Here is a 27,260-nt window from a genome sequence, read left to right as displayed (position 1 = left end):
ATCTTTTTTTTGGGTATCATCCATTGGTTTCTCCTCAAAGCAGTGGGGAGTTCAGTTCTCCTACTACAGACTCCCATGTTTTCCCTTTCCCCAGCCTTCCAAAATTTGGGTACGTCACACTGTTTCCATGATTACATGTAATTCACTGATGATCCCATTGGTGTACTATGATGATTCGTTTATTTTCTCATGTAACTTTTTCCTCTCTAAGGTTAATACCTGTGACATGGGGGCATTGCCTGTTGCCATCCAACAATGACTTCCTCTTCTTCCTTGCTGGCTGGAGCCTGATTTTGTTCTGATGTCCACCCCTTTGCACTTAACTCAGTCCTTTCAATGCCAAGCCAGTCACCATGGCCCAGTTCCCCTGCCCTGCAAGGGGTAGCCTGTAGGGGTTGTTTCTGGGGAAGGTTTCTTTGTTCCTAGGCAAACAAAGAAGAAACGGCCTCTCCTATCAGTTGGAGAAAAGAGTTCCAAGAACCAGCAGAATGCTTACTAAACACAAATATCCAAATGCCTCAGGGCCACCTGTTGCATTTTTTCTCGATCGCTCTGCCTCCCACACCTGAGCTGGTTTATCTCTGGGCCTGGCACCCTTGTCTTCCTAGGGCTTTCTTTTGGTCCTCTTGTCCTGGATCCCCTGTATTCTTCACTTGTATATTCATTTTTCAAAATCATATCCTTTAGAGGTTTGGGAAATTATCTATTTGAATTATTGTGTGTTTGAAAATGAATTTATTCTGTAGTCACACTTCAGTTGATAGTTTAGCAGGATATAGAATTCTAAGTAAAATCATTATTGCTTGGACTGTTAACATTGCTCCCCTAACTTTAAGTATTTATTATTACTGTTTAGAAATCTGTTTCCAGAATGACTCCTTTTATCTGTGATCTAGTTTATCTCTCTGAAACTTCTCTTTATTCGTGGGGCACTAAAATTGCATGATGCTATGCCTTGCAATATGCAGTTTTTATTTTCTAGGCTGTTGGTGGGTCTTTCTAAACTTGTGTTCTTCAGTGCTGAGAATTTTCTTGTTCTGTTTCTTTGGTAATTTTCTCCTTGTGTTTTTTGTATTCTTCACTTTTTCCATCTTTCTGCAATTCTGTTAGAATTTAGAGCTTCCACACTGTGCACTAATTATTCTATCTTGGTTAGTTTTTCCTTTCTGGGTTCTAGTTTCAGAGAGATTGCTTAGATTTTACCTTTATTTTTTTTTATTTTTTTTTAATATATGAAATTTATTGTCAAATTGGTTTCCATACAACACCCAGTGCTCATCCCAAAAGATGCCCTCTTCAATACCCATCACCCACCCTCCCCTCCTACCCCCCATCAGCCCTCAGTTTGTTCTCAGTTTTTAAGAGTCTCTTATGCTTTGGCTCTCTCCCACTCTAGCCTCTCTCTCTCTCTCTTTTTTTTTCCTTCCCCTCCCCCATGGGTTCCTGTTAAGTTTCTCAGGATCCACATAAGTGTGAAAACGTATGGTATCTGTCTTTCTCTGTATGGCTTATTTCACTTAGCATCACACTCTCCAGTTCCATCCACGTTGTTACAAAGGGCCATATTTCATTCTTTCTCATTGCCACGTAGTACTCCATTGTGTATATAAACCACAGTTTCTTTATCCATTCATCCGTTGATGGACATTTAGGCTCTTTCCAAATTTGGCTATTGTTGAGAGTGCTGCTATAAACATTGGGGTGCAGGTGCCCCTATGCATCAGTACTCTTGGATCCCTTGGGTCAATTCCTAGCAGTGCTACTGCTGGGTCATAGGGTAGGTCTATTTTTAATTTTTTGTGGAACCTCCACACTGTTTTCCAGAGCGGCTGCACCAGTTTGCATTCCCACCAACAGTGTAAAAGGGTTCCTGTTTCTCCACATCCTCTCCAGCATTTATTGTCTCCTGATTTGTTCATTTTGGCCACTCTGACTGGCATGAGGTGATATCTGAGTGTGGTTTTGATTTGTATTTCCCTGATGAGGAGTGACGTTGAGCATCTTTTCATGTGCCTGTTGGCCATCCGGATGTCTTCTTTAGAGAAGTGTCCATGTTTTCTGCCCATTTCTTCACTGGATATTTGTTTTTCAGGTGTGGAGTTTGGTGAGCTCTTTTTAGATTTTGGATACTAGCCCTTTGTCTGATATGTCATTTGCAAATATCTTTTCCCATTCCATTGATTGCCTTTTAGTTTTGTTGATTGTTTCCTTTGCTGTGCAGAAGCTTTTTATCTTCATGAGGTCCCAGTAGTTCATTTTTGCTTTTAATTCCCTTGCCTTTGGGGATGTGTCAAGTAAGAAATTGCTGCAGCTGAGGTCAGAGAGGTCTTTTCTTGTTTTCTCCTCTAGGGTTTTGATGGTTTCCTTAGATTTTATCTTTAAAGCCTTCTATTGATTTTTACATTTTAATGATCATATTTTTAATTTCTCTGAGCTCTTAGGTATTTTCTGACTGTCCCTTTCTTGTTTTATGGACCCTCCTATCTCTGAGGGAATGAATTAGAATTTTGAGATGTTTTCTTCTGTTTTCCACCCACTGAATGGATAAACAAATTGTGGTACAGCCATACAGTGGACTACCACTTGCGAATAAAAAGGAGCAAACTACTGATATATGTAATGATACGGATAGATCTAGAATGCAACATGCATTCTGTATGAATATTAACAATATTAACATAATCACAACAAATCGCATTAATAAAATAATGTAATGATGCTGTTATCTACACTCATCTGTATTAAAAGAAGCAAGACTTCAAAGGCTGCATGCTTTATAACTACATTTGTGTAAGATTTTGGAAAAAACAAAACTGCAGGGATGGAGAATAGACCAGTGTTGGTGGGGGAGGGGCTGAATCCAAGGGAGTGACACGAGAGGCTTTTGAGGTGATGCACGTGTTGTATATTTTGCTTGTGTTGGTGGTGACTCCGTGCACCTGTCAAAACTCATAAGTGCGTGCCAACAAGTGTATTTTATTTATGTAAATCAAAACAAATTTCTAAAAGGTGTTCTTCCATTTTCGGCATTTTTTTTATTAAAAATTTTTTTTAACGTTTATTTATTTTTGAGGCAGAGAGAGACAGAGCATGAACAGGGGAGGGGCAGAGAGAGAGGGAGACACAGAATCTGAAACAGGCTCCAGGCTCCGAGCCGTCAGCCCAGAGCCTGACGCGGGGCTCAAACTCACAGACCTGAGATCATGACCTGAGCCGAAGTCGGACGCTTAACCGACTGAGGCACCCAGGAGCCCCATTTTCGGCATTTTTTAATGCCTTGTCTTTTTTTATCATAAGCTTTCTTACAGATTTGGTAGTTCTTAACTGCTCATTCACATTGGGGAATGAGATCGGAATCTGGAGCCATGCGTTATGTGTTGTGTTCTTTTGCTGCAGCTGGCATGTTGAGAGCAGAAAATAGAGAATTTGTATTAATTTTCCACTATTACTTTATTCTTTTCTCATTAATCAGAGGACCTGTCATTCGGGGGTACCTCTGTCCCTCCCTCCTTCCTGACACGTTCTCAGGCTCTAGCCCTCGGCCTCCTTGGGCTAATGCTACTCTAACTTCCTTTCCTTGGGGTTGGGCACGCTCTCAGGAGCCCTGTGCCCTTTGCCTGTCTGTGTGGTCGGGAGGCTGCTGGGGAGAGGTTTTCTTGCGATTTGCTCGCTGCTGCACGACTCCTATTGAGGTCAGAGAGTGCTCCTGTGAAGAGCAATGTCAAACAGATTTCTGGTTTTCTCCGCCCCCTCAGAGCTGTCTTCACACTTTAATTGGGAAGGGCCCTTACGAGTAAAGCTGGAACAAATTTCCCTGGTCGGGAGGAGGGTAGTCCGTGCGTAAATGTGCAAGTCCCAGAAATTGGATGGAAGGCAGTCCGGCTTGCTCCTGCAGGCGAGCTGCCCGGGTCAGAGGAGAAGTACCCAGGGACACGGTATCAGGAGCCTTATTGGAAGCTGTCAAGGAGGGGAAATTAACACATTGTCAGGGACCAGACGTCAGGGAGGGGGAATTAACACATTGCTCTCTTTCTTTTCCCCCATGCTACACAGATCATACATGTGAGAGGATGTGATTGTGGATCAATAACCAACTTCTTGGCAATTTTATTTGAAAAATGAGCATGAGACTCACAGCCTTTCTTTGAGAGTCTTTGATTAAAATAGATTCGGGGGTATCTCGTGTTATTTAACAGTGAGGTTCTAAACTGTGACTTTAGATCTTTAAAGCATGCCCATTAAAAGCCCTGCTCACTCAAGTCTGTGCTTTCTGGGAATGTTTGATTTCTGTTGCTTACAAAATGTGTCTGTTTTGATAAGCAAGATGCACGCGGCCTGTGCCCTATCCCGGAAATGCTGGCAAGCCAGTTTTCCACCCTGGGATTATAGGCTGGGTGCTATTCAAACACATACCGACATGTTACTCTTTAAGGAAGCCATCTCGAATTTTGGGGGGAATATAAGATTTTTTTTTTAACTGTTCAAGCTCTGGTGAAGTGAGGCTTCCTACGAGTTAACTAAAGCGATATTATTCCTTTATCTCAATTGTATAGAAACACGACTCATTCTCCCTGGCATAGATCATCTGTTTCTCTTGCACGTTTCTAGGGCAAATTGGTTCCAAACCAAGTGCTGTGTTCTTTCCTTTTCTGTTTATCGTCATTTCTTTATCTGTTCCTTAAAGATAAAGACATTCCAAGCATGGTGTTCCAAAATGCCTAGTTCATTACATGGTATAATTAATGACAATACAGAGACTTCCAGTAAGAAGCCCTGGGACATGAGCTTTGTACCTTTTCGTTGAGTCACTGGTTTCTGCAGTCACCATGCAGTAGATTTTACTACTTTCTGGTTGTTTGCAAACTTCCTCTGCTTGGGCTGCATCGTGGTGTTAAATGTTCATCTTCATCGTGCGAGCTGTCTCGTTCGTTTGACAGAAGACAGGTTGTCTGCTTGTGATGAGAGAAAAAAAGAAATGCACCTTCCCGAAAGAGAATGAGCTGAAAGACCCCATTTTGAGTGACCCGGTATAGGTGTGTGAGCTGGAGGCGATTCTCGCTTTATCCCTGATGACGTTACGAAGAGTTCCTGCTTCCCTTCAGGTAGCAGAGAATCCCGAGGTTTACAGCCTGCAGTCCTGCAGATAAATGAAGGTCATGTGCCATCCCTGTTGTGAGTGCTGATGTCCATTCTCGGGGCCTAACACACAGCAGAGAGTCAGGGATGTATAGATCAAGCGTGCCTACCGCGTTGAAATGAACCCACTGGGAGAAGCTGGGTCGAGTGGGACCTAGCAGAGGAGTTTGTGGACGTGTCTGTACTGCCCTCTCTGCTTCCATGAAGTCACCCCCGTACCCTCCCCAGGAATCGGCCTCCTGGCCCGCCTGCTCGGGTAGATTTAAGGATTCCCCTAGAACTGTTTGACCCATTGTCCACATTATAGAAGTGGTTTGGGCCCTAAGACCAGTGGTAGGAAAGAGAGGAGGGAGTGGGTTTGTGGAGAATACTCACATAAGGCATTTGTGGTTAGAAACAAAGGAGGAAATACCTTAATGAATATCAGTGTTATCTCAATACTTGGGCAGGTAGATAAGAAGAGTGCTCTGGGAGTGGGGCCTCCGTTGCCTTTAGGTGCCGGGCAGGTCGCATAGGGAGTGAAGCAACCAGGTGTGAGCTAAAAGGCCAGATAGCCACTGGAGAAGGAGAAAGTGCCTGCCTTGCAAACATACACTTGAACTCCACTTTTAAGACACCGCTGCCTTCTCCTCCAACAAGACCATAACGGAAACCTTGTCTGACTCAGCCCCTGGGAGGCCACGTGAAATGCCTACATATGTTTTCTTTTTCATAGATCGAAAAGTATTTGATTTCGTCGAGATTTGAAGTCCTTGCCTCTCTCTCTCTCTTTAGCCTCTTATTAATAAATACAAGCACAGAAAAATGTTGTTGGGAGACTTTGGATCTTATCTGGTATTTTGTAGATGGAATATTAGTCTTTAACGTATCAGCCTTTCTCAGTGGTCTCAAAGAATGGCAGAGAATTTACCACCAGCTCTTGACAAATTCAGTTGTTCTTGCTGCCTTTTGAAAATGCCAGGCTTTTTCTTCCTTCACCAGATCAGATAACTCCCAGTTTTTCTGGTAAGCAGATGTGAAATCCATAGATAGTCCCCATGCCTCATTTCAGCTATTATTTTGTCCCCTTTCATCACGAAATCCTTTTTTTGGAGCAAGCAGCATTTGACAGATTTGAGTTTCACAGAGGCTTTTTTTCTTACCTCTTCGCCACTGGGGGAAATGCAGGTAAAGAGACAGCGAGGAAGTGGGTCACTGGGGGAGGAAAGGGAGACGTGTGACCCCAGCCTCACCTACAAATCCAATACCCAGGCCTCGAATGCCACAGTAAGTCTGGTGTATGTATGTCTGGTACACAGCGGTGGTCTTTGGAAAACTATCTACCCACACGGACACACAGACAGACGCACCCCTACCCACAAACACGGACACACAGACAGACGCACCCCTACCCACAAACACGGACACACAGACAGACGCACCCCTAACCACAAACACGGACACACAGACAGACGCACCCCTACCCACAACGCAGGGGCACAAATTCATGCGTTGCAAGAAGGGGCAAAGATCTAATTTGCCCCAGCCCCTCCGATGTAATCTCTGCTTCCTTCTTGTCATTACGTGGTACTTAGAATGTCTCCTTAACTGCATGTTTTATCACACCTTGCCTTGCTATTGTTACCACAGTTACTAGCTGTCTGCATGTTATATCCCCTTCCCCTCAGGAGATCGCAGTTTCCCTAAGGATTCAGACTTTTCTTTTAAGAAAAAAAATTTTTTTAATGATTATTTATTTTTGAGACAGGGAGAGACAGAGCATGAACGGGGGAGGGGCAGAGAGAGAGGGAGACACAGGATCTGAAACAGGCTCCGGGCTCTGAGCCGTCAGCACAGAGCCCGATGTGGGGCTCGAACCCATGAACCGTGAGATCACGACCTGAGCCGAAGTCGGATGCTCAACCGACTGGGCCACTCAGGCGCCCCTTAAATTTTTTAATGTTTTTATTTATTTTTGAGACAGAGACAGACCATGAGCAGGGGAGGGGCAGAGAGAGAGGGAGACATGGAATCTGAAGTGGGCTCCAGGCTCTGAGCTGTCAGCACAGAGCCCGACGCGGGGCTTGAACTCATGGACCGCGAGATCATGACCTGAGCCGAAGTCGGACGCTTAACTGACTGAGCCGCCCAGGCGCCCCCAGACTTTTCTTTTACTCATCTTTTAATTGTTCCTGTACTGTGTTTTGTATCAGTTGATGCTCAGTTGGGTCTGTCTCAGAGCCCTTTGAGTCCTGTCCCCACGTAACCTTTTTTTCTCTCATCTTCCTAACATGCGAGGCTGTCTGGGGGAGTCCACGGTCTGCGGAAGGGGCCGAGTGCTAGTCTTGGCATGGGCGCCCGGCCCCCGTGTGGCTGTGACAGGTCTCAGCTGGCGGACTCGGCCCGAGTCTCCCTGGGCTTCATCCTCCTCGTGTAAAACGAGAGGCTTGACATAATTCATGTCTCTGTTCGTTTCCATCTCAAATACTCAGTGACTTTCTGTGACGGATATATGCTCAGCAAGGCGTTACCCAGAGAGCCAAGTAAGTTAGGAGAGATTCCGTGTGCTACTGTATTAATTCAACAATATTTAGTGAGTGCCTGAAGTTGTTGGACACCGTTCCGCTCACTGGGGATCGATGGTGAGCAGGGCGGATGCGACCCTTGCTTATCCTCACGGAGCTCATGTCCTACTGGAAGAGGAAGACAATGAACAAATAAACATGGAGAATAACGGAAGAAGGCTGGGGAAGAAGCACAGACTGTGGCCGGGGAAAGACGATGCACCTCATGGAAAGTTTGTCTGGGGAGGGCACGTTCAAGATGACCCCTGATATGTAGGATGGGTCCATCCGTGTGAAGAGCCAGGCATGGAGTGTGCAAGCAGTGAAGAACAAATGCGGAGTCAGTGGGCAGGCTTCCAGGGGAGGAGGGGGTGAGGGGAGATTTCGCAGGGCCACACAGGTCCCAGCAAGGAGGCCATGGGAGGGTTTGTGGCCATGAAGTGACCATTACCATGCCAAGATACCACTCTAGATGCCTTGTGAAGGGGAAATGGCTCATTAGAGAAGCAAGATTGGAAGCCAGGAGGTCTGGAAGGAGACTTATAAGTGGCTTATGTGGGAGATGATGTGGAGGCAGAGAGGGAGAAAAGTGGGCGGGCTGGTGATGCCCTTGGGAAGCCCATCCGATAGCCCTCACCGGTGGGTGGGGTGTGAGTTAAAAGGGCCAAGGAAGCTCTTAGTTTCAGCTTTGGTGGTGAGGTAGATGGCAGAACCAATAATCCAAAAAGAGGAGCCTTGGGAGAGCTGGGATGGGCGTTGCGAGGCGGGCCGTGGCCAAGAGGTCTCCTGTCTGGCCCTCGTTCTCTGGAACAGGTCCTTAAACACGATTATCTCATTCTCTCTTGATATCACCTGCATTCTGGAAATAGCTTGTCTCCCATGTCTACTGTTAAAAATATTTTCGCTTCAGAGACACACAGTGTAAGAGAAGAAATGCAGATGGCCAAACAGCGTATGACATGTAACTCTACTAGAGGTAAAGTAACAAAATAATAAGGCCTTTTTACACCCTATCAAGTTTAAAAGCTGACGATTCCACCGAAGCTTGGCATGGTGGCTTAAGAGCCTGCCTGGGGGTTCAGAGTCCGGCCCTTTGCACTTACGCTCAGAAGTTATTTCACTTCTCTCTGCCTCGCTGTGTAAAACGATAATATCTAGCCCTGGGATTGCTATGGATTAAGTGCAACAAATCACTGAAAACAGCACCTGGTAAGAGAAAGTGTCATTTAGGTATTGAAAACAAATTCCTAGGGTTGAGCGAACTGTATTCAGTTAAAAAATGCTTTTGAGTTCCTACCACAGGCCAGCTACTGTTCTAGGCTCTAGAATAGAGTGGTGAACAGAGGAGGAGGTGCCTGCCCTCCCAGAGCTTATATGGGATGCGGAAAGGCAGATAATAAATGGGTACAAGGACAAGGATCAGATAACCTTGGGTGGTGAGAAGTGTGTTCTAAGCAGAGTGACCATATGTACAGTTCATGCTTGGTGTCATGGCATTCTGTCTGGTTTAGCGTTTTGGAACTCCCCAGAGTGGCCCAGTTTCATGCAAACACTGGTACGTGAATGTTCTAGTATCTTTCTTTACAGTTGCCCAAACCTGGAAGTACCTCAGTGTCCCTCAACTGGAAGACAGCTACATAAACTGTGGTTCGTAGCACAGAGCCTTATTTAGCCATAAAAGGGAACAACTACGGATAGACACAACACCGTGATGAATCTCGGATGCATGGTGCCGAAAGAAGCTGGATACAAAGGCTTCACACTGTGTAGTTACATTTAATTGACATTCTGGAAAAGGCAAAACCTAGGAACAGAGACCGGATTATTGGTTGGCAGGGACTAGGGATCAGGGAATGGTTGATTTACAAAACGGCTTGGGGCAATTTTTGGAGTTCGTGGAAGTGTTCGTTTTGTTTGACTGTGCTGCTGGTGGTCATAGGACAGCATACGTTTGCCAAATTTGCAGAACTGCACAGAGAAAAGAGTGAATTTTGCTGGATACTTAGACTCTGATTTAAAAAATTGGAAAAACTTCCTAAGCAAGAAAAAACGTCCCTATTTGTTTTTTTCTGATTAAATATAATTTATTGTCCAGTTGGTTTCCATACAACACCCAGGGCTCATCCCAACAGGTGCCCTCCTCCATGCCCATCACCCACTTTCCCCTCTCCCCACCCCCCATCAACCCTCAGTTTGTTTTCAGTACTCAAGAGTCTCTTACGGTTTGCCCCCCTCCCTCTCTGTAACTTTTTCCCCCCTTCCCCTCCCCCATGGTCTTCTGTTAAGTATTATGCTGAATGAAGTAAGTCAGGCAGAGAAAGACAGATACCCTATGTTTGCACTCATCTGTGGATCCTGAGAAACTTAGCAGAAACTTAAAAGTGTCCCTATTTGAATGGTAAATGATCTGGTCGTTCTAGTTACAAAGTTTCAAGAGAGAGGAGATAGCGCAAGAAATAGGGAGATAGAATGAAGCCGGAGACTTTTTCTTGAGAGCAATATGTATTCGTGTAACGAACGGGCATGCTTTATGTGCCAGGCCCCGGCATATAGTCTAAGCACAGGACGTGCACCTGTAAACAAAACCAAGCCTCTCACAGAGCCCAGAGTTGCGTATGAACGTGCAAACACATCCACCTGTTTACACAGTGGTTCTGCCATTAGGAATAGATACTAAGGACATAAGAGGTTCAGTAAAGATAAGCATTCAGCAGTTTTCTGTGAAAAATTATTTGAAAAGGCAAAATCAGAACAACTTAAAATCTAAACAGTAGGAGAATAGATGGGTAAATTATGGTAAAAAATGACCATTTAAAAAAATGATAGGCTATTTATTACATGTATTTATATGAGGAGGTGCCCATGACATGCAAAGTGAAAAATTGGAGTTATGGAACTCATTCTCTAAGTGTAAAAAAAAAAAAAATCTGGGATACTCAACTCTGTTCTTGGGGGGAGAGTAAGGGACTTTGGTATATTTACCTTTTTTTTATATTCAAGATCCATTTTTTAAATAATTGGCTATGTCAGTATTTCCATTTTGGAAAAAAAAATCATTCAAGACAAAAACAAAAGAAAGTGGGGTGCCTGGGTGGCTCAGTCGGTTAAATGTCCGACTTTGGCTCAGGTCATGATCTCACAGTTTCTGAGTTCGAGCCCCATGCCAGGCTCTGTGCTGACAGCTCAGAGCCTGGAGCCTGCTTCGGATTCTGTGTCTCCTTCTCTCTCTTTGCCCTTCCCCTGCTCGTGCTCTCTCTTTCTCTCTCTCTTTCAAAAGTAAATAAACATTAAAAAAGTAACTATTTAGCATAATATGCATGAAATGAACACCCTATATTTTCTGGGTGAAATTCTGCCCTGGAAGGGAGGGATGCATTTTTTAAAGGGAAGTGCTTTTTTGTTGGCAGATGTAAGTGAAGCTCATTGCAGAGAAACACGCAGCATTTTTACTGGAGACACTTTAGACATCAACTTAATGTTTTTCATAGGTGTAACCTGTGAAAAGTCAACTTGCCTCTTTTCTTGGCTCTGTGAAGGGGCACATGGCAGCATTCCATTTATGTATATATTGTTCTTCACTCTTTTTACCAGAGTAAAATAAAGCTAAAATAGCCTCTGCTACCTAAAACATATATATGTGTATATTCCTTCTGAGCACTGTCCTGTTTCTATATTGGAATAAAATGTGATGTACAACTCATGTCATGCACATCGATAAGGAGAGTAAAGCAGGCTCCAGAGAGCTGTTATATTTCTACACGATTTTGCAGCTTTCACAGAATTCAGCCCCACAGATAGCTACAGCATCCCCATTATTTACCGTTCCTCACCCAGCAATACCACTCGTAACCATACTGTAGTGAAACAACTTGAAACATTCATTGGGTCTGCAGTGCCTCAAGTTTTAGGATACCTGTGCTTGTACCTGTTGCAAATAAACATAGCGTTAGAAAAGAGGACCAAGAACGTGGCTATTCTGTTGCAGAAAATACGGAGGAATGATTACCATGGAACTTCCTAAAGCGGATGGATACAGCGACTTTTACGTAAATATTTGCAAGTAACTTCATATAAAATTATCTTATTAAATGTGGTGGAACATGATAGACCCCAAATATATGGTCCGTAAAAATGTCAACTAAAATGTGAAATTTGGGATGTTGACTTTTTTGCATTACTCTCATATTTACAATATTTGCAGTATTATTATAGATTATATTTTGGGCTCGTATCTTACACACTTGTCTGTATGCTAAAGTTGCAAAGGATAATTTATCGCATGGTAGGAGTTGCAGCTGGAACTTCTTCGGCACATACATTTTATTAAGTTGGATGGAATTGCATTTATATTCAAAGGCACGGTGCTTGAGCATTTATATGAAAATTCACATACTGGCAAAGCATTCCACAGCAGACCTGGCCGCTAAGGAAGGCTGTGGAATATTGTTTTTCAATCTTTTAAAACCCAGTGCTCTTTTTAATAACATAAAAATCCCCCCAAACTTCATTTATTTTTGAATTAAATATTATAGCAAGTATAAATCAAATCATGACGATCAGAATGTACTTTTTTTTTTTTCTTACATCATCTCTGTTGAATATTCTGGTACAACCCTCCTGGAGTGAGGCTGCCTAATCAGCTGGGAAGGGTGGCTTTAGAATGTCCATGTTAAAAGACTAAAAAGAAAAAAGTAGAGCCTGTGCTGCACTGAAAGTGATGTAAATGTTGGCCATTTTGAGCTCGAGTTGAAAGGAGATTGCTTCATCACAAGTGCCTACTGCGTGTAAAGTCCTGTCCCAGACCCTGCATGGGAAACAGAAGTGTCTGAGCTGCTAGACTCCAACCTAGTGAGCTTATAGTTTAATAAAGAGGAGTTGTGGGAGTGGGGATGGGGTAAATGGGTAGGGAGCATTAAAGAGTCTACTCCTGAAATCATTGTTGCACTGTATGCTAACTAATTTGGATGCAACTTAAAAAAAATTAAATAAATAAGTCAATATAGCCAGAAAAAAAAAAGAAAGAAAGAAGACACACATGCCAGTATAATAAAAATAAGACATAGATGACTGTAATCAAAAGGTACACTTAGCTATAAAGTAGGATATACATAACTATAATTTAAAAAGCATGGGGCTCCTGGGTGGCTCAGTTGGTTAAGTGTCTGACTCTTGATTTCAGCTCAGGTAATGATCTCGTGGTTCGTGAGATTGAGCCCCATGTCGGGCTCTACTCTGACAGTGCAGGGCCTGCTTGGCTTCTCTCTCTCCCTGTCTCTCTCTGCCCCTTACCTGCTAATGCTCACTCCCTCTCTCTCAAAATAAATAAATAAACTTAAAAAATAAAAAACAAAAGCCATGGTTTAATAGTGCTAAAAGGAAACATCTGGGGATTTAAGGCATAGAGAGACAATATCTAGCCCCTTCTCCACCTTTTTGGGAGGGAAGAGGGGAGAAAATTTAGCAAAGTCTTCATGGAGGAGGTGGCCTTTGAGTTCAGAAGGTGAAGCTGTTGGGTAGCAGGGGCAATTTTAAATGGAAGAGTGAGGGGGATTGAGAAGTCTGGAAGCACATGCGGGCTCAGCATTCATCAGACCGTGAATGTCAGGCTGAGACATTTGGCTTTCCCCTGTCATTCAGCCAGGTTAGTTCACGATTGTGATAGTAGTAGGTGGCACAGACATGGTCGGTCGACTGGGGGCTTCTCTGTATCTGAGAATGCCTTTCATGCCGTACTAGACAGAACAAACACGGTACTGAGAAATTGATGTGCAAGATGAATGAAGAGATTGTATTCGAGCATGTAGATATTATCAGTCCACTTAATGACTCAGAAATGTGTATGCATTCAACTGAAGGAGTTCTACATGAGAAGGTCCCATCATCAGAGACGGTGAGTTGGGGAGAGCTGAAGCGGTGCCTCATTGGTAAAGACGGGCAAAAACATTTTGTCTGTTGGCAAGGAGATGATGTGGTCCTCAAACTACATGCTAGTGAACCTGATGCTGAGCCCATATTGAATTTTAAAAAGCGTTGGTGATGGATAAATTATGAATACTGAGAAAAATAAACAGTGGTCCTTGGGAGAATTTTGGGTAGTGTGTAGACCAGACCAAGGGAGACAGTTTCATTTTCTTTCTTTACTTTGATTTTCTCTCATCCTCTGTTGGAAGAGAGGCAGTATTATAATTATCTCAGCAACACATCCAACAGAAGTTTCTCCTCTTACAATGTTCTCATGGACCACGTGGGGACACGTGCAGTAGCTGCAGGGCCCAGAGGGTGGAGGGGTGCCTACGTGAATGTGCCCATGGAGTGTTGATCAGCAGATGAGAACCTGCTGCTTTGCCTCCTACCCTGTTTCGCTGACAAAACAGCGAAATGATAATAAGGAAGGCACACTTACCTCTGCAAAGATGGTACGGAAATAGAATGGATTGCAAATATTTTGGATGAAAAATTAAGGATGGGCCCAAAAAGTTTTAAACAGCATAGAACAATGGACTTCAATGGACAATGGACAACTGAACAATGGACAACAGTGGACCAACAAGATGAAACTCCACAGGTACATTTTTATGGTCCTACCCATGGATGCTACAAGCCAGTTACAGATTTCTAGGATTGAGTCCCTGTCGGTTAGGAGTGACTCATATAGGACTTTGGCATTTTATTTGATGATGTGGAATCAACAGGGTTATTTATGTATCCATGGAGAGGCCACTCTTTTAGATCGTGTGGTTAGAGGTATAACTAAGTGAATGCAAGTCTTGCTTTCACAGGACCCTGGATGATGCACCCAGAGCTAGAGTATTTTGTGCAGTTGTATGCTGTTCAGGAGGGACTATAGGCTGCCTGGGGTATGGGCTTAGATGGTGGGAGTTTCTTAAACCTGTGCCAACAATTGGGAGAATCTGAGTTCTTTCACAAAGAGAATAGGTTTGGATGAGAAAGGGGGCATAATAGCTCTTCGGAGAGACCTGAAGTGTTGTTCCCGGTGGAAGAAGGATTGCCTTGTATTGCTCTAAAGAGGCAGATCTCCACTCCGGGCTAGTTTGACAGTGGCCTTGCCTGGAGGGCTGATAGGCTGCCAAGAAAGCGGGTGGATCTCCTGACACGGGCGTTTTCACCTTAGCACCAGGGGTGATCCCTTGGAAGACTATTAAGCATCAGAGAGACTAGGGACCTATAAAATCATTAAATTCCTTTTGGACCCAGGAGTTAATTAATGGATTTTTTCCCCCAGGTAAAATCTCATTGACCTCTCAGGTCATCATTCATAACTTTCTATAGCAACATGTGAAGTACATGAAAATTGCATGCCTCACTCTGGGAAAATGGACCTCACGTGGGGGCGGTTAGCACGGTTGGTCGACATATTTTTGTTTCTTGTTTAATCGTACAATCCTGTATTAGGAGTCTGAATTTGTATGATCATGTTTCATATTGGGGAAAACATGTTTATGTTAGTTGGATGCCTTGGATTGAAGTCCAGATCTAGAAAAAGACAAAAACAAAAACTTTTGCTCATGTTGACCCTGTGATTGACTTGTGGCCATGTGATGCAGCTCTAGGGGGGAGATGTAGAGTCTTGGCAAGAAGAGAAAGAGGAAACATTACCTCCTGTACGACATTTTGCCTTCTAGAACTGAAGGGTTTTTTTTCTTCTTCTTTTGAAATGTTTGTTTGTTTGTTTTGAGAGGGAGGGAGCACAGGGAAGGGGCAGAGAGAGAGAAGTAGAGAGAAAATCCCAGGCTGGCTCCATCTCAAGAACCATGACATCATGACCTGAGCCCAAATCAAGAGGCAAACGCCTAACCGACTGAGCCACCCAGGCGCCCCTGAAGAAGGTTCTTAAATGCTTTCCTCTTGTTATGTGAGCCTTCTCTCCTTTTTTTGGTTTCTGGTTTTGCTTCTCTATTCTTGGTCTTATGATGTATCGTTTCCTTTTATTCTTTCTTTGGGATCTATACCACTTCACCGAAAGGCAGCTTTTCCTTGTGAAGCTTCCACTTTCTGCACAGATTTTACTTCCTGTCTCTGTTTCTGCTCTGCCAGTTCTTGGCTGTGTGACCTTTTTGGGAACGTTGCCCTCTCTGTGCTTTCATCTCCTTACTCGGAGGGCAGAGAGAAAGCAAGGGGATGTTAAGATCTGTCTCTGGAGGCCATCACAAATATTAAATAGCTTCACTTGAATTAAAGCTAAAGATTAAACAAAATTAGTTATAATTTAAAAGTTAAGTTAAATTTTATGACTATGAATTCGTGCTAAGAATAATACTTGGCCCGTAGAAAGTCCTAGCTTTCCATTCCCTTACCAGTGAGTGACCTTTATTGCTTACTGAGAAAGAAAAAGATATTTATTATGTAATTCTTTAAAAATTAAAATACAGCTCTTTTCTAGCAAGACACTGATTTGACACCTACCTGTTTGTCACTCTCTAACGATCACATGTGGGTTGCTGTGTATGACCCTCTGGATTTGTCCGTCATTGGTGAAAATAATTCGTTTCTTTCTTTCTCCCGGCCTCGACAATTCAAACCAGAGGGCTGTTGGCTTCATGCTTATAATTCTGCCCACAGAGAATTAGAGGCACTCACTTTCTGTGGATGGCCCAAATTTGTGGGATTTCTTGCTCTCCTTGGCTTTCTGGGACGCCTGCTTTCTGACCCAGAGAGCACAGTGTTCTTTTAAACTGCTGTCTTACTGATTTGTCTACATGCTTTTTGTATCTGTGCCCAGAGGATATGTGTGTCTTCAAGGAAAACGTGTTTTAACTTGAATAAAGAAATAAAGATGAATTCACTGAGAATCCCCTCGGTGTCAGGGATCAGAGTGTGAGCATCTTGGTGAGGCCTGAGGGCTCTCTTGGTGTGAAGCTGGACCCGGGGCACCAGTGGCTTACTGAAGACAGGCCTGGAAGGAGGCAAAGAGGGAGAAGAGGAACGTGGGAAATAGGGATGGAGGCAGGGGAGGGTGGGGTGGGGAGAGGAAGACCGTGAGCACCAGTGGGAAGAGCAGAAGGGCAGATGCCAGGGAACGAGAGTGCCCACACACGTACGGGTGTGTGTATTTGGGCAGGATTAATTGGAAGGAATGGCAACACCTAGACTGGGGTGTTAATGTGTCTTGGGGTGAGGGAGAAGGGACAAATAAAACACACAAAACCCCCAGCTTCCAGGAAATGATCTCATTTATGTAAAAAATACGTGCAACTGTAATAGATGCGAAAGAAACCAAAGAGAGTTTTATCACCTGAGGTTTTCGGGGTGCCAGTGGCAGGTAGCCAAGTGAAAAGTTAGGAGGGGATGGGGTGCCTGGGTGGCTCAGTCGGTTAAGCGGCCAACTTCGGCTCAGGTCATGATCTCATGGCTCGTGAGTTCAAGCCCCGCATCGGGCTCTGTGCTGACAGCTCGGAGCCTGGCAGCCTGCTTCCGATTCTGTGCCTCCCTCTCTCTCTGCCCCTCCCCTGCTCGTCCTCTCTCTCTCTCAAAAAATAAATAATTAAGGGGCGCCTGGGTGGTGCAGTCGGTTAAGCGTCCGACTTCAGCCAGGTCACGATCTCGCGGTCCGTGAGTTCGAGCCCCGCGTCGGGCTCTGGGCTGATGGCTCGGAGCCTGGAGCCTGTTTCTGATTCTGTGTCTCCCTGTCTCTCTGCCCCTCCCCCGTTCATGCTCTGTCTCTGTCTGTCCCATAAATAAATAAAAACGTTGAGAAAAAAAAAATTAAAAAAAAAATAATTAAAAAAATTTTGTTTTAAAGTTGGGAGGGGAGGGGGCTGGGCTGGAGAGGAACGTGGAAGTAGCCGTGTGTTACTGGTGATGGTTCTCAGGTGTTCATCCTGTCATCGTGCTGTGTAGCATCCATCCAAATGTATGTGTGTGTGTATATACACACGAATATATCTGTACGTATGCATGTGCACATAATCTTTTGAACAGATGAAATTACAAAGAGTAACGAAGGGAGACGGGGGGTTGCCTTGTAACCTACTTCAGCAGAAACGTTAACAACGGCTTCCCAGGAAAATGTGTACATGTGTACTTGTATGGACGAGGAGGAAGGTGTAGAAGGCTGTTAACTTTGAATCCCCACGGGGGGATTGGGGATGGAGCAGAACCTTGTTCCTTTGAAATGCTGCCACCCCCCCCCCACCCCCATGCCTAATAAAATGCACTCCCAGCAGTGGATAAACCAACGTTAACCTTGAAATGAGTGGTTTACTGATGACCTGTGAATCTCCCTAATAGAAATTGAAACACTGTATTAGATTTTAAGCTCTTTGAGGGCAGAAATAGCATCACGGAGAAGATCTTCATCATTCATTCATTTATTCATTCATGTTACAAATACATGTTAAGTGCCTAATGCGTATGCTAGGTATTGAACAATATTTTCTTCAGTGTCTGGCACATTTGAAGAGTTTTTTTTAGGTAAAAGTACAGGATGTTGTGAAAGGTCATCATAGAAGGACCTAATCTGTTTTAGTGGGTGAGGAAGGCTTCCCGGGGGAAGAGGTATTTATGCTGCAAACTGAAGATTACAAAGGAGTTGGGTAACGCTGGGAGAAGAACCCATGTTCTGTGTAGATGGTAGGCTTTGTGCCGAGGCCCCGAAGCAGGGAAGGAGGTGCACGGTAATGTGGAGGATGAGGACAGTGTGCCTGCAGCCTGGAGAGTAAGAGGATGAGTGGTGGGGGTGAAGCTGGAAAGGTGCGTAGGGACTGGATCACGCAGGCCCTGAAGGCTGGGGTAGAATTTCCTCCAACTTCTTATTTTGGAAATTTTCAAACCTATTGAACAGTTACAGGTGTTGTAGAGTGGATCACCTAGATTTTCAAATTATTATCATTTGGCACAGTTCTGTTTTCTCTCTCTTTTTCAGACTCTCTCTCTCTCTCTCTCTCTCTCTCTCTCTCTCTCTCACACACACACACACACACACTTTGCTGAACCATAGGAGAGTAAGTTACCACGTGTCATGTCAAAAAGCATATCATGTTTAAAAGCTTGGATCTTCCAAGAAAAAAGACTGTCTCAGATATAGTCACCATACTGTTATACACCTAGGAAAGTTAACATTGACAAAATACCTTGACCCAATATACAACCCATTTTAAATGTCTAATTGCCCAGATAACGTCACTCGCTCACTATTTTTTTAGAATCCGAGATCTGGCCAAGGTTCGTGTGTTGTATGTAGATATCCGTTGGCATTTGGGGGGCAGGTTTAGGCCACTTATTTTGTCAACTGTCCGCCAATTTAAATGTGCCTGATTATTTCCTTGTGGTTAACTTCAGGTTGAACATTTATAGCAAGAATACGATCTAAGTGACAAGGCACTGACAATTGCCTAACAGTAGGAACGCGTGGTAGGAGTTTCCATTATTGGTGTTAAACGTGGTCACTTGGTTAAGGTGGTGTCCACCAGATATCTCCATTGTAAAGATAAAGATTTCCTTTTGTAAGAAATAGAGTAATCTGGAGACTGGTACCTTTAGATTCTGTGAATGAATATCCTGGTCCCCAGTAATCTTTCACCTGATACTGTTGGCAACCGTTGGGGTCCCACACCCAAGATAATGAATTATAATTCCAAAACGGCGATTTTTCTAACCGTATGATTTTTCTTATATGTCTGGGTATTACTCCGTGAAGACAAGCTTTCCCTTCTCTTCCAGCCTTTAAATCGTCATCCGTATGAACCTGTGGATTTTTAAAATTTGAATTTAAGATTTAACGTATTTCATAATCCCTGTCTAACATTAATCATTTTTATGTTTTAATTTCCCCCGATTTGGCCAGCAGGCACCTATCAGAAAGGCTTTTGAGAAATTTGTGGGCTGAGTGAGTGAATGAATTAATAATATGAACGTGATGAATAAAGCTGTATTTTCCATGCCTTTTTCTCCCGAGACTCTCTGTTTGTCGATGCCAATAACATGGTTTTATTTTTACTTCTCTCTAGGTCTCACGGACTAATTGGCCCTCATTCAGCAGGAACCTAACAGATAAGTCATCCTGCTGTATGTCAAGACGATGCTTGGTTTTAAAACCGCTCTGAAAATGGTTCAGGTAGTATTGCAACGTGACATTGTCGGGAGGCAGCAAGCAGCTTGAGAATTTCCCACGAAACAGATAGCAGCTCGGAGGAAGCACCTTTCCATTAAGTAGGACTGCATGGCCAGCCGCCCCCACTGAAGGGCTGAAAATGAGTGTCCCGGTGGCTCCGAAGAAATCGTGTTATGCTCCGTTGCGGGACAACAGAAATGGAGTGAAAAATAATAATGAGAGTATCCTGAGTCTGGGAGATACAAATGCCAATCAGATCATGTTGGAGGTCCGTTCCTCTCATCATGGGTCTGGGACAGGTGACCCGACAGATGAAATTAGAAACGCAAATTCAAGGGAGCCAGAGAACAGCACCCGCTTCAGTAAGGAATTCCACCAACTTCAGGGCTTTGGGCAGGGACTGCAGGCTGGCCCCACCGGCCTGAAAGATTTTAAATTTTCTTCCACCGTTCACGGAGGACCGGACGAAGAGCACACAACGGAGAGAGGCACAGATACCCTCCAGACCCCTTGGAGTATTCAGGGAGCAAGTCTGTCAAGTTGGAGGCATGTCATGGCTGAGGCCAGTCCAGAGGTTTCGGCTAAAAGGGACGCTGACCCGCCCCGGCAGGCTCCTAAGGATAAGTCGGCAAAGACCCTTGACAACGAGGAATTGAGAAGGCATTCTCTGGAAAGGGCTGGAAGCGCTGCTGTTGTCGTGGATGTGCCCCCGAGGGAGCACGGTGGGAGCCTCAGCGGGCAGAGTCCGCAGCCCACACCGCTGGACTCCCCCGAGGCCCCGCGGCCTGAGCCCAGTGGTGGGGACGGGCCGCAGACGATGTCCACGGCCCCCTCTCTAGGGGCGGCCTTTCTTCCGGCTGACTGTACCTCAGAGGGAAAGAGTGTGCGTCATCCTAAACCATCTACCTCAGCAGCCAAGGAGACCACCCCCTCGGAGACCCAGATGGGACGTGCACCGAGAGTTAGCGACGAGAGCACATCGCGTTCTGCCCCCGCAGAGCCCGGTCCCCATTCGGCTTCAGCCCCGAAGGGAATCCCGAGTAAGCCAGAAGCACAGTTAGGTCAGGGAAAGGGAGAGCCCCAGCCGGAGCCGAAGGTCGTCCACCCCAAGGCCGTGCAGGAATTGAAGTCAACCCCGGCGGAGTGTGTGGGATGCTCGAAGGAAGGGGCTGTGTTGTCCCTGGAACGGAAGGGGCCTGGTGGGAAAGCACAGCAGGAAACTGCCCCCGGTGGCGCACCTAGCCTGTCACCTAACGGTCTCCAGCACGTCGGGGCGGGAAGAGGCAGGAGCGAGCAGGACAAGAGAGCGGGCAGCCTACCTGAGGAGGGTGCTCTTCAGCCCACGCTCACCCAGGGCCTTGCTTCCTTGGCAGCCGCTGATAAGCAGCCCGCAGGTAAAGTTTCAGCAGGTGCAGCCAGGAAGCCCGGCGAAATGGCACCCAGTGCCGTTTCGTCGGGAGACGGCCAGGTTCCTCTTATCCTTTATGATCCACCTGACAGGAGGCCCTCAGAGGTCAGTGAGGCGAGAGCGCTGGGCGGCGGGCACGTGGACAGTGCTGCGGCTTGTACTTCGGATCCTTCTGTTGGAGAGAGCAACGCCGGGGTCCCCGAGCCCCTTGACCCTCAAGGCAACAGCTCCGAAGGAGGGGCCAGCAAAGAGGTCACGGGAGCTGTTGCAGGAAGTAGGAACCTTCTGGAAAGTGCAGCTGAGACTGAAAGCGCCCCCGGGGGAGCAGGCGCCCTTTGCAGCGCCCCGGCACCCCTCCATCCAGAGACGACCGCGAATGTGACCCACCAGCCTACACCAGCCAGTAGCAGCAGCTTTCAGGACTTGGGCGCGTCGGGTGCGGGTGCGAGGCCCCCCTCGGCCGCCGTCCCCCCCACCGATGGCGCGCGGTTGTTGAACCCCCCCCCAAAAGTGCCTGACAAGAGCACCTGCCCCGGCGGGGTCCCCGAGCCTGTCCTCCCACCTTCTGAAGACACCCCTCCCTCACAGGATGGAATGGAGAACCACCAGGTTGAAAAAGCGGAAGAAAGGACAGAACCCAAGCCCATCGTTCTGCCGAAGCCCAAGCACGTGAGGCCCAAGATCATCACCTACATCAGGAGGAGTCCTCAGGCCCTCGGCCAGGTGGACACTTCGCTGGTGCCAGTGGGGCTTCCTTACGCTCCGCCCACGTGTCCCATGCCTCTTCCCAAAGAGGAGAAGGCAGCAGGTGGTGACCTGTATGAGAAATTCAAGCCAGACTTGCAGAAGCCACGGGTCTTCAGTTCCGGGTTGATGGTGTCTGGGATCAAGCCCCCAGGACACCATTTCAGTCAGATGAGTGAGAAGTTTTTGCAGGAGGTAAGAGACTGTCACCGCGACCCGATCTGTAAGTTGAACATCACAAAGTTTATGATGGATTTCCCAGTGTGAATTGTAAGAATAGAATATCCTCTCTTAGCAAATCGCAGATTTTGATGGATGTATTTGTACAGAAATGGAGGTCTTTATCTAGAGGAGCGTGTAGACAAATGGGCATTTTTGACTAGAAGAATTTGATGATATGATGAGATGTAGCTAATCTAAGGAAGCTTATTTAAATTCCCACTCTGCATAATATATGTGAGCTTAGGTAAGTATGCGTTTAAATTGGCTTCCCTGTTTAAATAAGTGAGCATGAGTGTTTTATAAGCCAGATCAATGGGGCAAAAATCCAAAATAAATATATCGTTCAAATTGGCCTGGCTTCATCCTCTCAGGAGGGATATTTTCCTTATGAGAGAATCTCATGTTCACGCATATGAAAAACACAGCGACTAGCAAAGAACGCATTAGGCATGGGCTCTTTATTTTGAAGTAAAGTAACAATTACAACTAATGTTTAGTTGAGCACCTACTATGTCTTAATCCCACACAACACAATATTTCATCTTTACCAATCTTCACTGATCCTTATAGTGATTTTCTGAAGGTTGGGATTACAGTTTTTATCACTGTGTAGATGAAGAAACAGATCCGGAGGGGTTTGAATAACTCAGTTCAAGGCACAGAACAAGGACAGTGCTAAGATGCTCGCCTACACCCTCCCGGGTTCTTCACTGTGCTCCCGTTTTCACTTCTGGGTGCTATGGTGAGTTGTCCTCCCAGAGCTCAGAAAGTAGATTTGTCTCCCGAAGTAATTTCAGGCCAGAGTGATCAGTTAAAAGGAGATCACTCCTCTCCCTAACACCCTTCAAGTCTTCCCAGTCCACTCAGAACACAGGACAATGCATGTAGGATGGCTCAGCTTTTAGGAAGTACTCAGTCTGGATCCATAACCTACCCGATCTCCTCTCCCTCCTCTGCTCACCCCCTCTCCCTCTGCTGTCTCAGGGCCTTTGCACCTCTCTCTTCTTGGCATGTTCTTCTCCCCGATATCTGAATGGCTCTCTCCTTTACTTTCTGTCTCTGTCCAAACGTCATTTCGTTGGAGAGATGCCTCGCTTTCCCTGAGAACGCTTTCTCTGATTTATTTTTTCTTAGTGCTTATCTCCATTTGGTATACATACTCTTTTGTTTTTGCCTCACCAACTAGAATGTAAAATCCACAAGAGCAGGGACTTTTTCTATTTTTGTTCCCTACTGGGTTCCCAGAGTTTGGAACAGTGCTGACATAGATATTTGATCAGAAAATGTTGAATGATAGCTGGATTATGAACTGCTACATATTGGATCCAGACAAAAGTCAACCAAAGCTTCTTAGAGACAGAAAGGCGAAGTCCAGGGTTGGACCTTAGGTTGATGGAACATTTTGACATATTTCCAGGATGTACTGATCACAGCAGACGTTGTCAGCTCTGGCACAGCAAAGCGGGTGAATCGATTCTAAGCAACAAGGCTTGACCAAGGTTAGCCCTGACCAGGTGCCCCAGAAAGCTGACCATTTGTCCTGCCCCTGGGGCAGGCTGTTTGCTTCACATCACACAGCTTGCTCACTGTCTCTAACTCTGGGCCTGCCGGAGTGGCTTCCCAATTCCCTTCTCTGCAGAGAGAATACTGACCTGAGAGGTCAGGGGTCCATTTCTTTTTGGTAGGGGCTCATTTCACTGTGCAGGGCTTCATGCTGTCCTGTTTTAAGTGGGCCTCTCAAATGGAGGCCTGCAGGGAGAGAACATTCTGGCCAGAGGACACTAAAGCCTGGCCCTGGGCAGTGGCATTTCAGTAACAGTTAGCAGGTTGCCGCTTCAGTCTTCTACATCAGTCTCTGAGCTGGTTAATGAGTCTTGCTCAAAGTTCTAAAATCTTATCTACCTGGGCCTCCCAGGCTCAGGATGAGGCTCTGACCTTAGTGTCTGACCATGTGTCTTTGCTGACACATGGATGCTCCTCATGAGGACCTTGAAAGGAAGCCCTCTGACCCTCCCTGGGGGCTGTGGGCACCAAAGCTAAATAACCAAAGACCCTTCTTCTCATCGAATCACTGCAGAAGTAACCAACCTGTGCAAGATGGCGCCCTTAAAGCTGGCATGGCAGAGTAGCTCTTTGACAAGCGCACCCTAGAAAACTGTGATGAGAGAGAGCTAACCCTTAGGTGGCTTCTCTGTGGCCCCTGGGATGACTGCCCTGGTCATCCAGCATGTTGGGGTTACCTTTACCTTTTCTATAAGTTGTATCAACCCATCCACTTAAGTTCTTCGTTTGAACCATTTCTTCAATTAAGTAAATTTTTTGGAGGGGGGAGCTCCAAAAAAAAAGATCCCCTAGATTTTTCTCTGAAAAACACGTTCATGAGAGAAATTTTATTTGTAGACGTAGGCAAACATCCTGTTACTGTCTGCAGTTCTTTCTCCGTGAGCCTTGTTAATTTTGGTCTTGTGTATTTCTTTTCTGTGTCACTTCTGCTCCTTCCATAAAATATAAATTATTTCTAAGTCACATGCATGTTTTTCCCCCCAAATTTTTTCTATTCTTAATCCTCTAGAAGCCACCCTGAGTCTCAAGGAAATGGGATAGTACGGGTGTTTGTGTGGTGTTAGTAATCTGAGGGGTTCGGAGAGACCTCACTGGTAGGGGGACAGCAATGCCCCCGTGCACCAGCCACTCTGTCTGGGGACTGTCTCCTGCTATAATCAGAGTGTCTTAGGCCCTTTCTTCAGGCTGTAAGCCAGAGCAGAGGAGCCTCGGGTGTTGCACTGGGCTAATTTCTGCCGTAATCTTCTTTGCATCAATAGGCTGGCCCTTGGCCTTTGCTCCTAGAGCTGGGACCTGATGTCAGTGTCGCCAGTGGGTGCAACCCAGCAGGCCCCCCTCCTGTGTCCAGGCTTGGTGCAGGGAGGCCCCCAAGCCACCTCCCCGGCCCTGTGTCCCACCTTGCCGCAGGATGGCCTCAGCCAGTCTCCAGGGAAAGAACACATTTCTGACCAATTGCAATGGAACAATTTTTCAGTTGTAGAAGCCATATATCTTCCCCCCCCTCAAGATTTTATTTACATTTAAGTTAGTTAACATATAGTGTACTATTGATTTCAAGAGTAGAATTCAGTGATTCATCACTTACATACAATACCCAGTGCTCATCACAACAGGTGCCCTCTTTGGTGCCGTTACCCATTTAGCGCATCCCCGCACCCAACACCCCTCCAGCACCCTGTTTGTTCTCTGTATGTAAGAGTCTCTTATGGTTTGCCTCCCTCTCTGCCTTTGTCTTATTTTTCCTTCCCTTCCCGTACGTTCATCTGCTTTGTGTCTTAAATTCCACATATGAAATCATATGGTATTTGTCTCTGACTTATTTCGCTTAGCATAATACATTCTAGTTCCATGCACATTGTTGCAAACGGCAAAATTTCATTCTTTTTGGTGGCTGAGTTATATTCCATTATATATATATGCCACATCTTCTTTATCCATTCATCAGTCGATGGACATTTGGGCTCTTTCCATAACTAGCTATTGTCAATAGCACTGCTATAAACATTGGGGTGCATGTGCCCTTTCGAATCAGAATTTTTGTATCCTTGAATAAATACCCAGTAGCGCAATTGCTGGGTCGTAGGGTAGTTCTGTTTTTAATTTTGTGAGGAACCTCCATACCATTCTCCAGAGCGGCTGCACGTTTGCATTCCCACCAACAGTGCAAGAGGGTTCCCGTTTCTCTGCATCCTCACCAACATCTGTTGTTTCCTGACTTGTTAATTTTAGCCATTCTGACGGGTATAAGATGGCATCTCATTGTGGTGTTTGTTTGTGCTTCCCTGATGATGAGTGATGTTGAGCATCTTTTCATGTATCTGTTGGCCATTTGTATGTCGTCTTTGGAAAATGTCTGTTCATGTTGTCTGCCCTTTCTTAGTGGGATTGTTTACTTTTTGGGTGTTGAGTTTGAGAAGTTCTTTATAAACATTGGATACTAACCCTTTATCAGATATGTCATTTGCAACTATCTTTCCCATTCCATAGGCTGCCTGTTAGTTTTGTTGGTTGTGTCTTTTGTCGTGCAGAAGCTTTTTATCTTGATGAGGTTCCAATAGTTCATTTCTGCTTTTGCTTCCCTTGCCTCTGGAGACATGTCTAGTAAGAACTTGCTATGGCCAAGGTCAAAGAGGTTGCTGCCTGTTTCCTCCTCTAGGGTATTGATGGCTTCCCATCTCACATTTAGATCTTTCATCCATTTTGAGTTTATTTTTGTGTATGGTGTAAGAAAGTGGTCCAGTTTCATTTTTCTGCATGTCTCTGTCTAGTTTTCCCAACACTATCTGTTAAAGGGACTTTTTTCTGTTGGATATACTCTCCTGCTTTGTTGAAGATGAGTTGACCATATAGTTGTGGGTCCATTTCTGCATTTACTGTTCTGTTCCATTGATCTGTGTGTCTTTGTGCGTGTGCGTGTGTGTGTGTGTGTGTGTTTGTGTGTGTGTGTGCCAGTACCATACTGTCCTGATGATTGCAGCTTTGTAATATGACTTGAAGTCTGGAATTACGATGCCTCCCACTTTGCTTTTCTTTTTCAACGTTATTTTGGCTACTCAAGGTCTTTTCTGGTGCCATACAAACTTTAGAATCATGTATCTTTTTAATAAAATGAGAAAGTGTTTACAGTACAAACCCCAGTGACTTCAGACTCTTTCATCATTATTGACAGACTCCTCCTGGTTAAACAGCATTAGTAGACATGGAGAAGTCAAGAGTAAGGGCTCTTCTGAGAGAGGGCAGCTCTTCTTGGTTGCTTGGAACAATACAGACTTTTAGAGCTTTGAGAAGCAGCTCTGAAGATCATCTTGGATCTGGTCACGACAGGATGATAAAATATGCTTACTTGTGTAGACTGTTTTCTGCTTTCACCTATCCTAAGGACTCTGGGGAATTTCTTGCTACTGATGCCTTGGGGGAACTCTTTTAATTTTTGGTGTAAGGAGGTGGGAAGAAAGGAGCAACGGTGAGAAGACGGGGCGAGGTAGTGTATTTGCAGTATACAGATATATGATCAGGGCTGGTTCCGCTTCCTACTCCCATAATACAGGTATGTATGTATGTATCATATAAGTAT

At 45.2% G+C, this 27,260-nt stretch overlaps 1 protein-coding gene and 1 long non-coding RNA gene across 3 annotated transcripts in view; one reads left to right on the top strand and one right to left on the bottom strand.

Annotated features, from left to right (window-relative positions):
- Positions 1–27,260, top strand: part of MTUS2 (microtubule associated scaffold protein 2) — a 575,343-nt gene that overhangs the window by 176,772 nt on the left and 371,311 nt on the right. For both annotated transcript variants that reach the window (XM_086714439.1, XM_086714450.1), the window contains exon 2: positions 19,646–22,096. In XM_086714439.1, coding sequence (XP_086570565.1) covers positions 19,889–22,096 — 2,208 coding nt within the window. In that variant the 5' untranslated portion in view covers positions 19,646–19,888. The remainder of the gene's footprint in view (positions 1–19,645; positions 22,097–27,260) is intronic.
- LOC147584860 (uncharacterized) lies at positions 9,436–11,691 on the bottom strand. The gene is made up of 2 exons (XR_015253893.1): positions 11,500–11,691; positions 9,436–9,647 (listed from the first exon to the last, which is right to left on the bottom strand). It is a non-coding gene; the product is annotated as an uncharacterized LOC147584860 (long non-coding RNA).

The sequence above is a fragment of the Puma concolor genome, chromosome A1 (genome assembly GCF_028749965.1).
Source record: "Puma concolor isolate L17-30 chromosome A1, mPumCon1.1.hap2, whole genome shotgun sequence".
Taxonomy (NCBI): domain Eukaryota; kingdom Metazoa; phylum Chordata; class Mammalia; order Carnivora; family Felidae; genus Puma; species Puma concolor.
The sequence above is the reverse complement of the archived record's forward strand: the minus strand, read 5'-3'. Positions and strand labels throughout refer to the sequence as shown.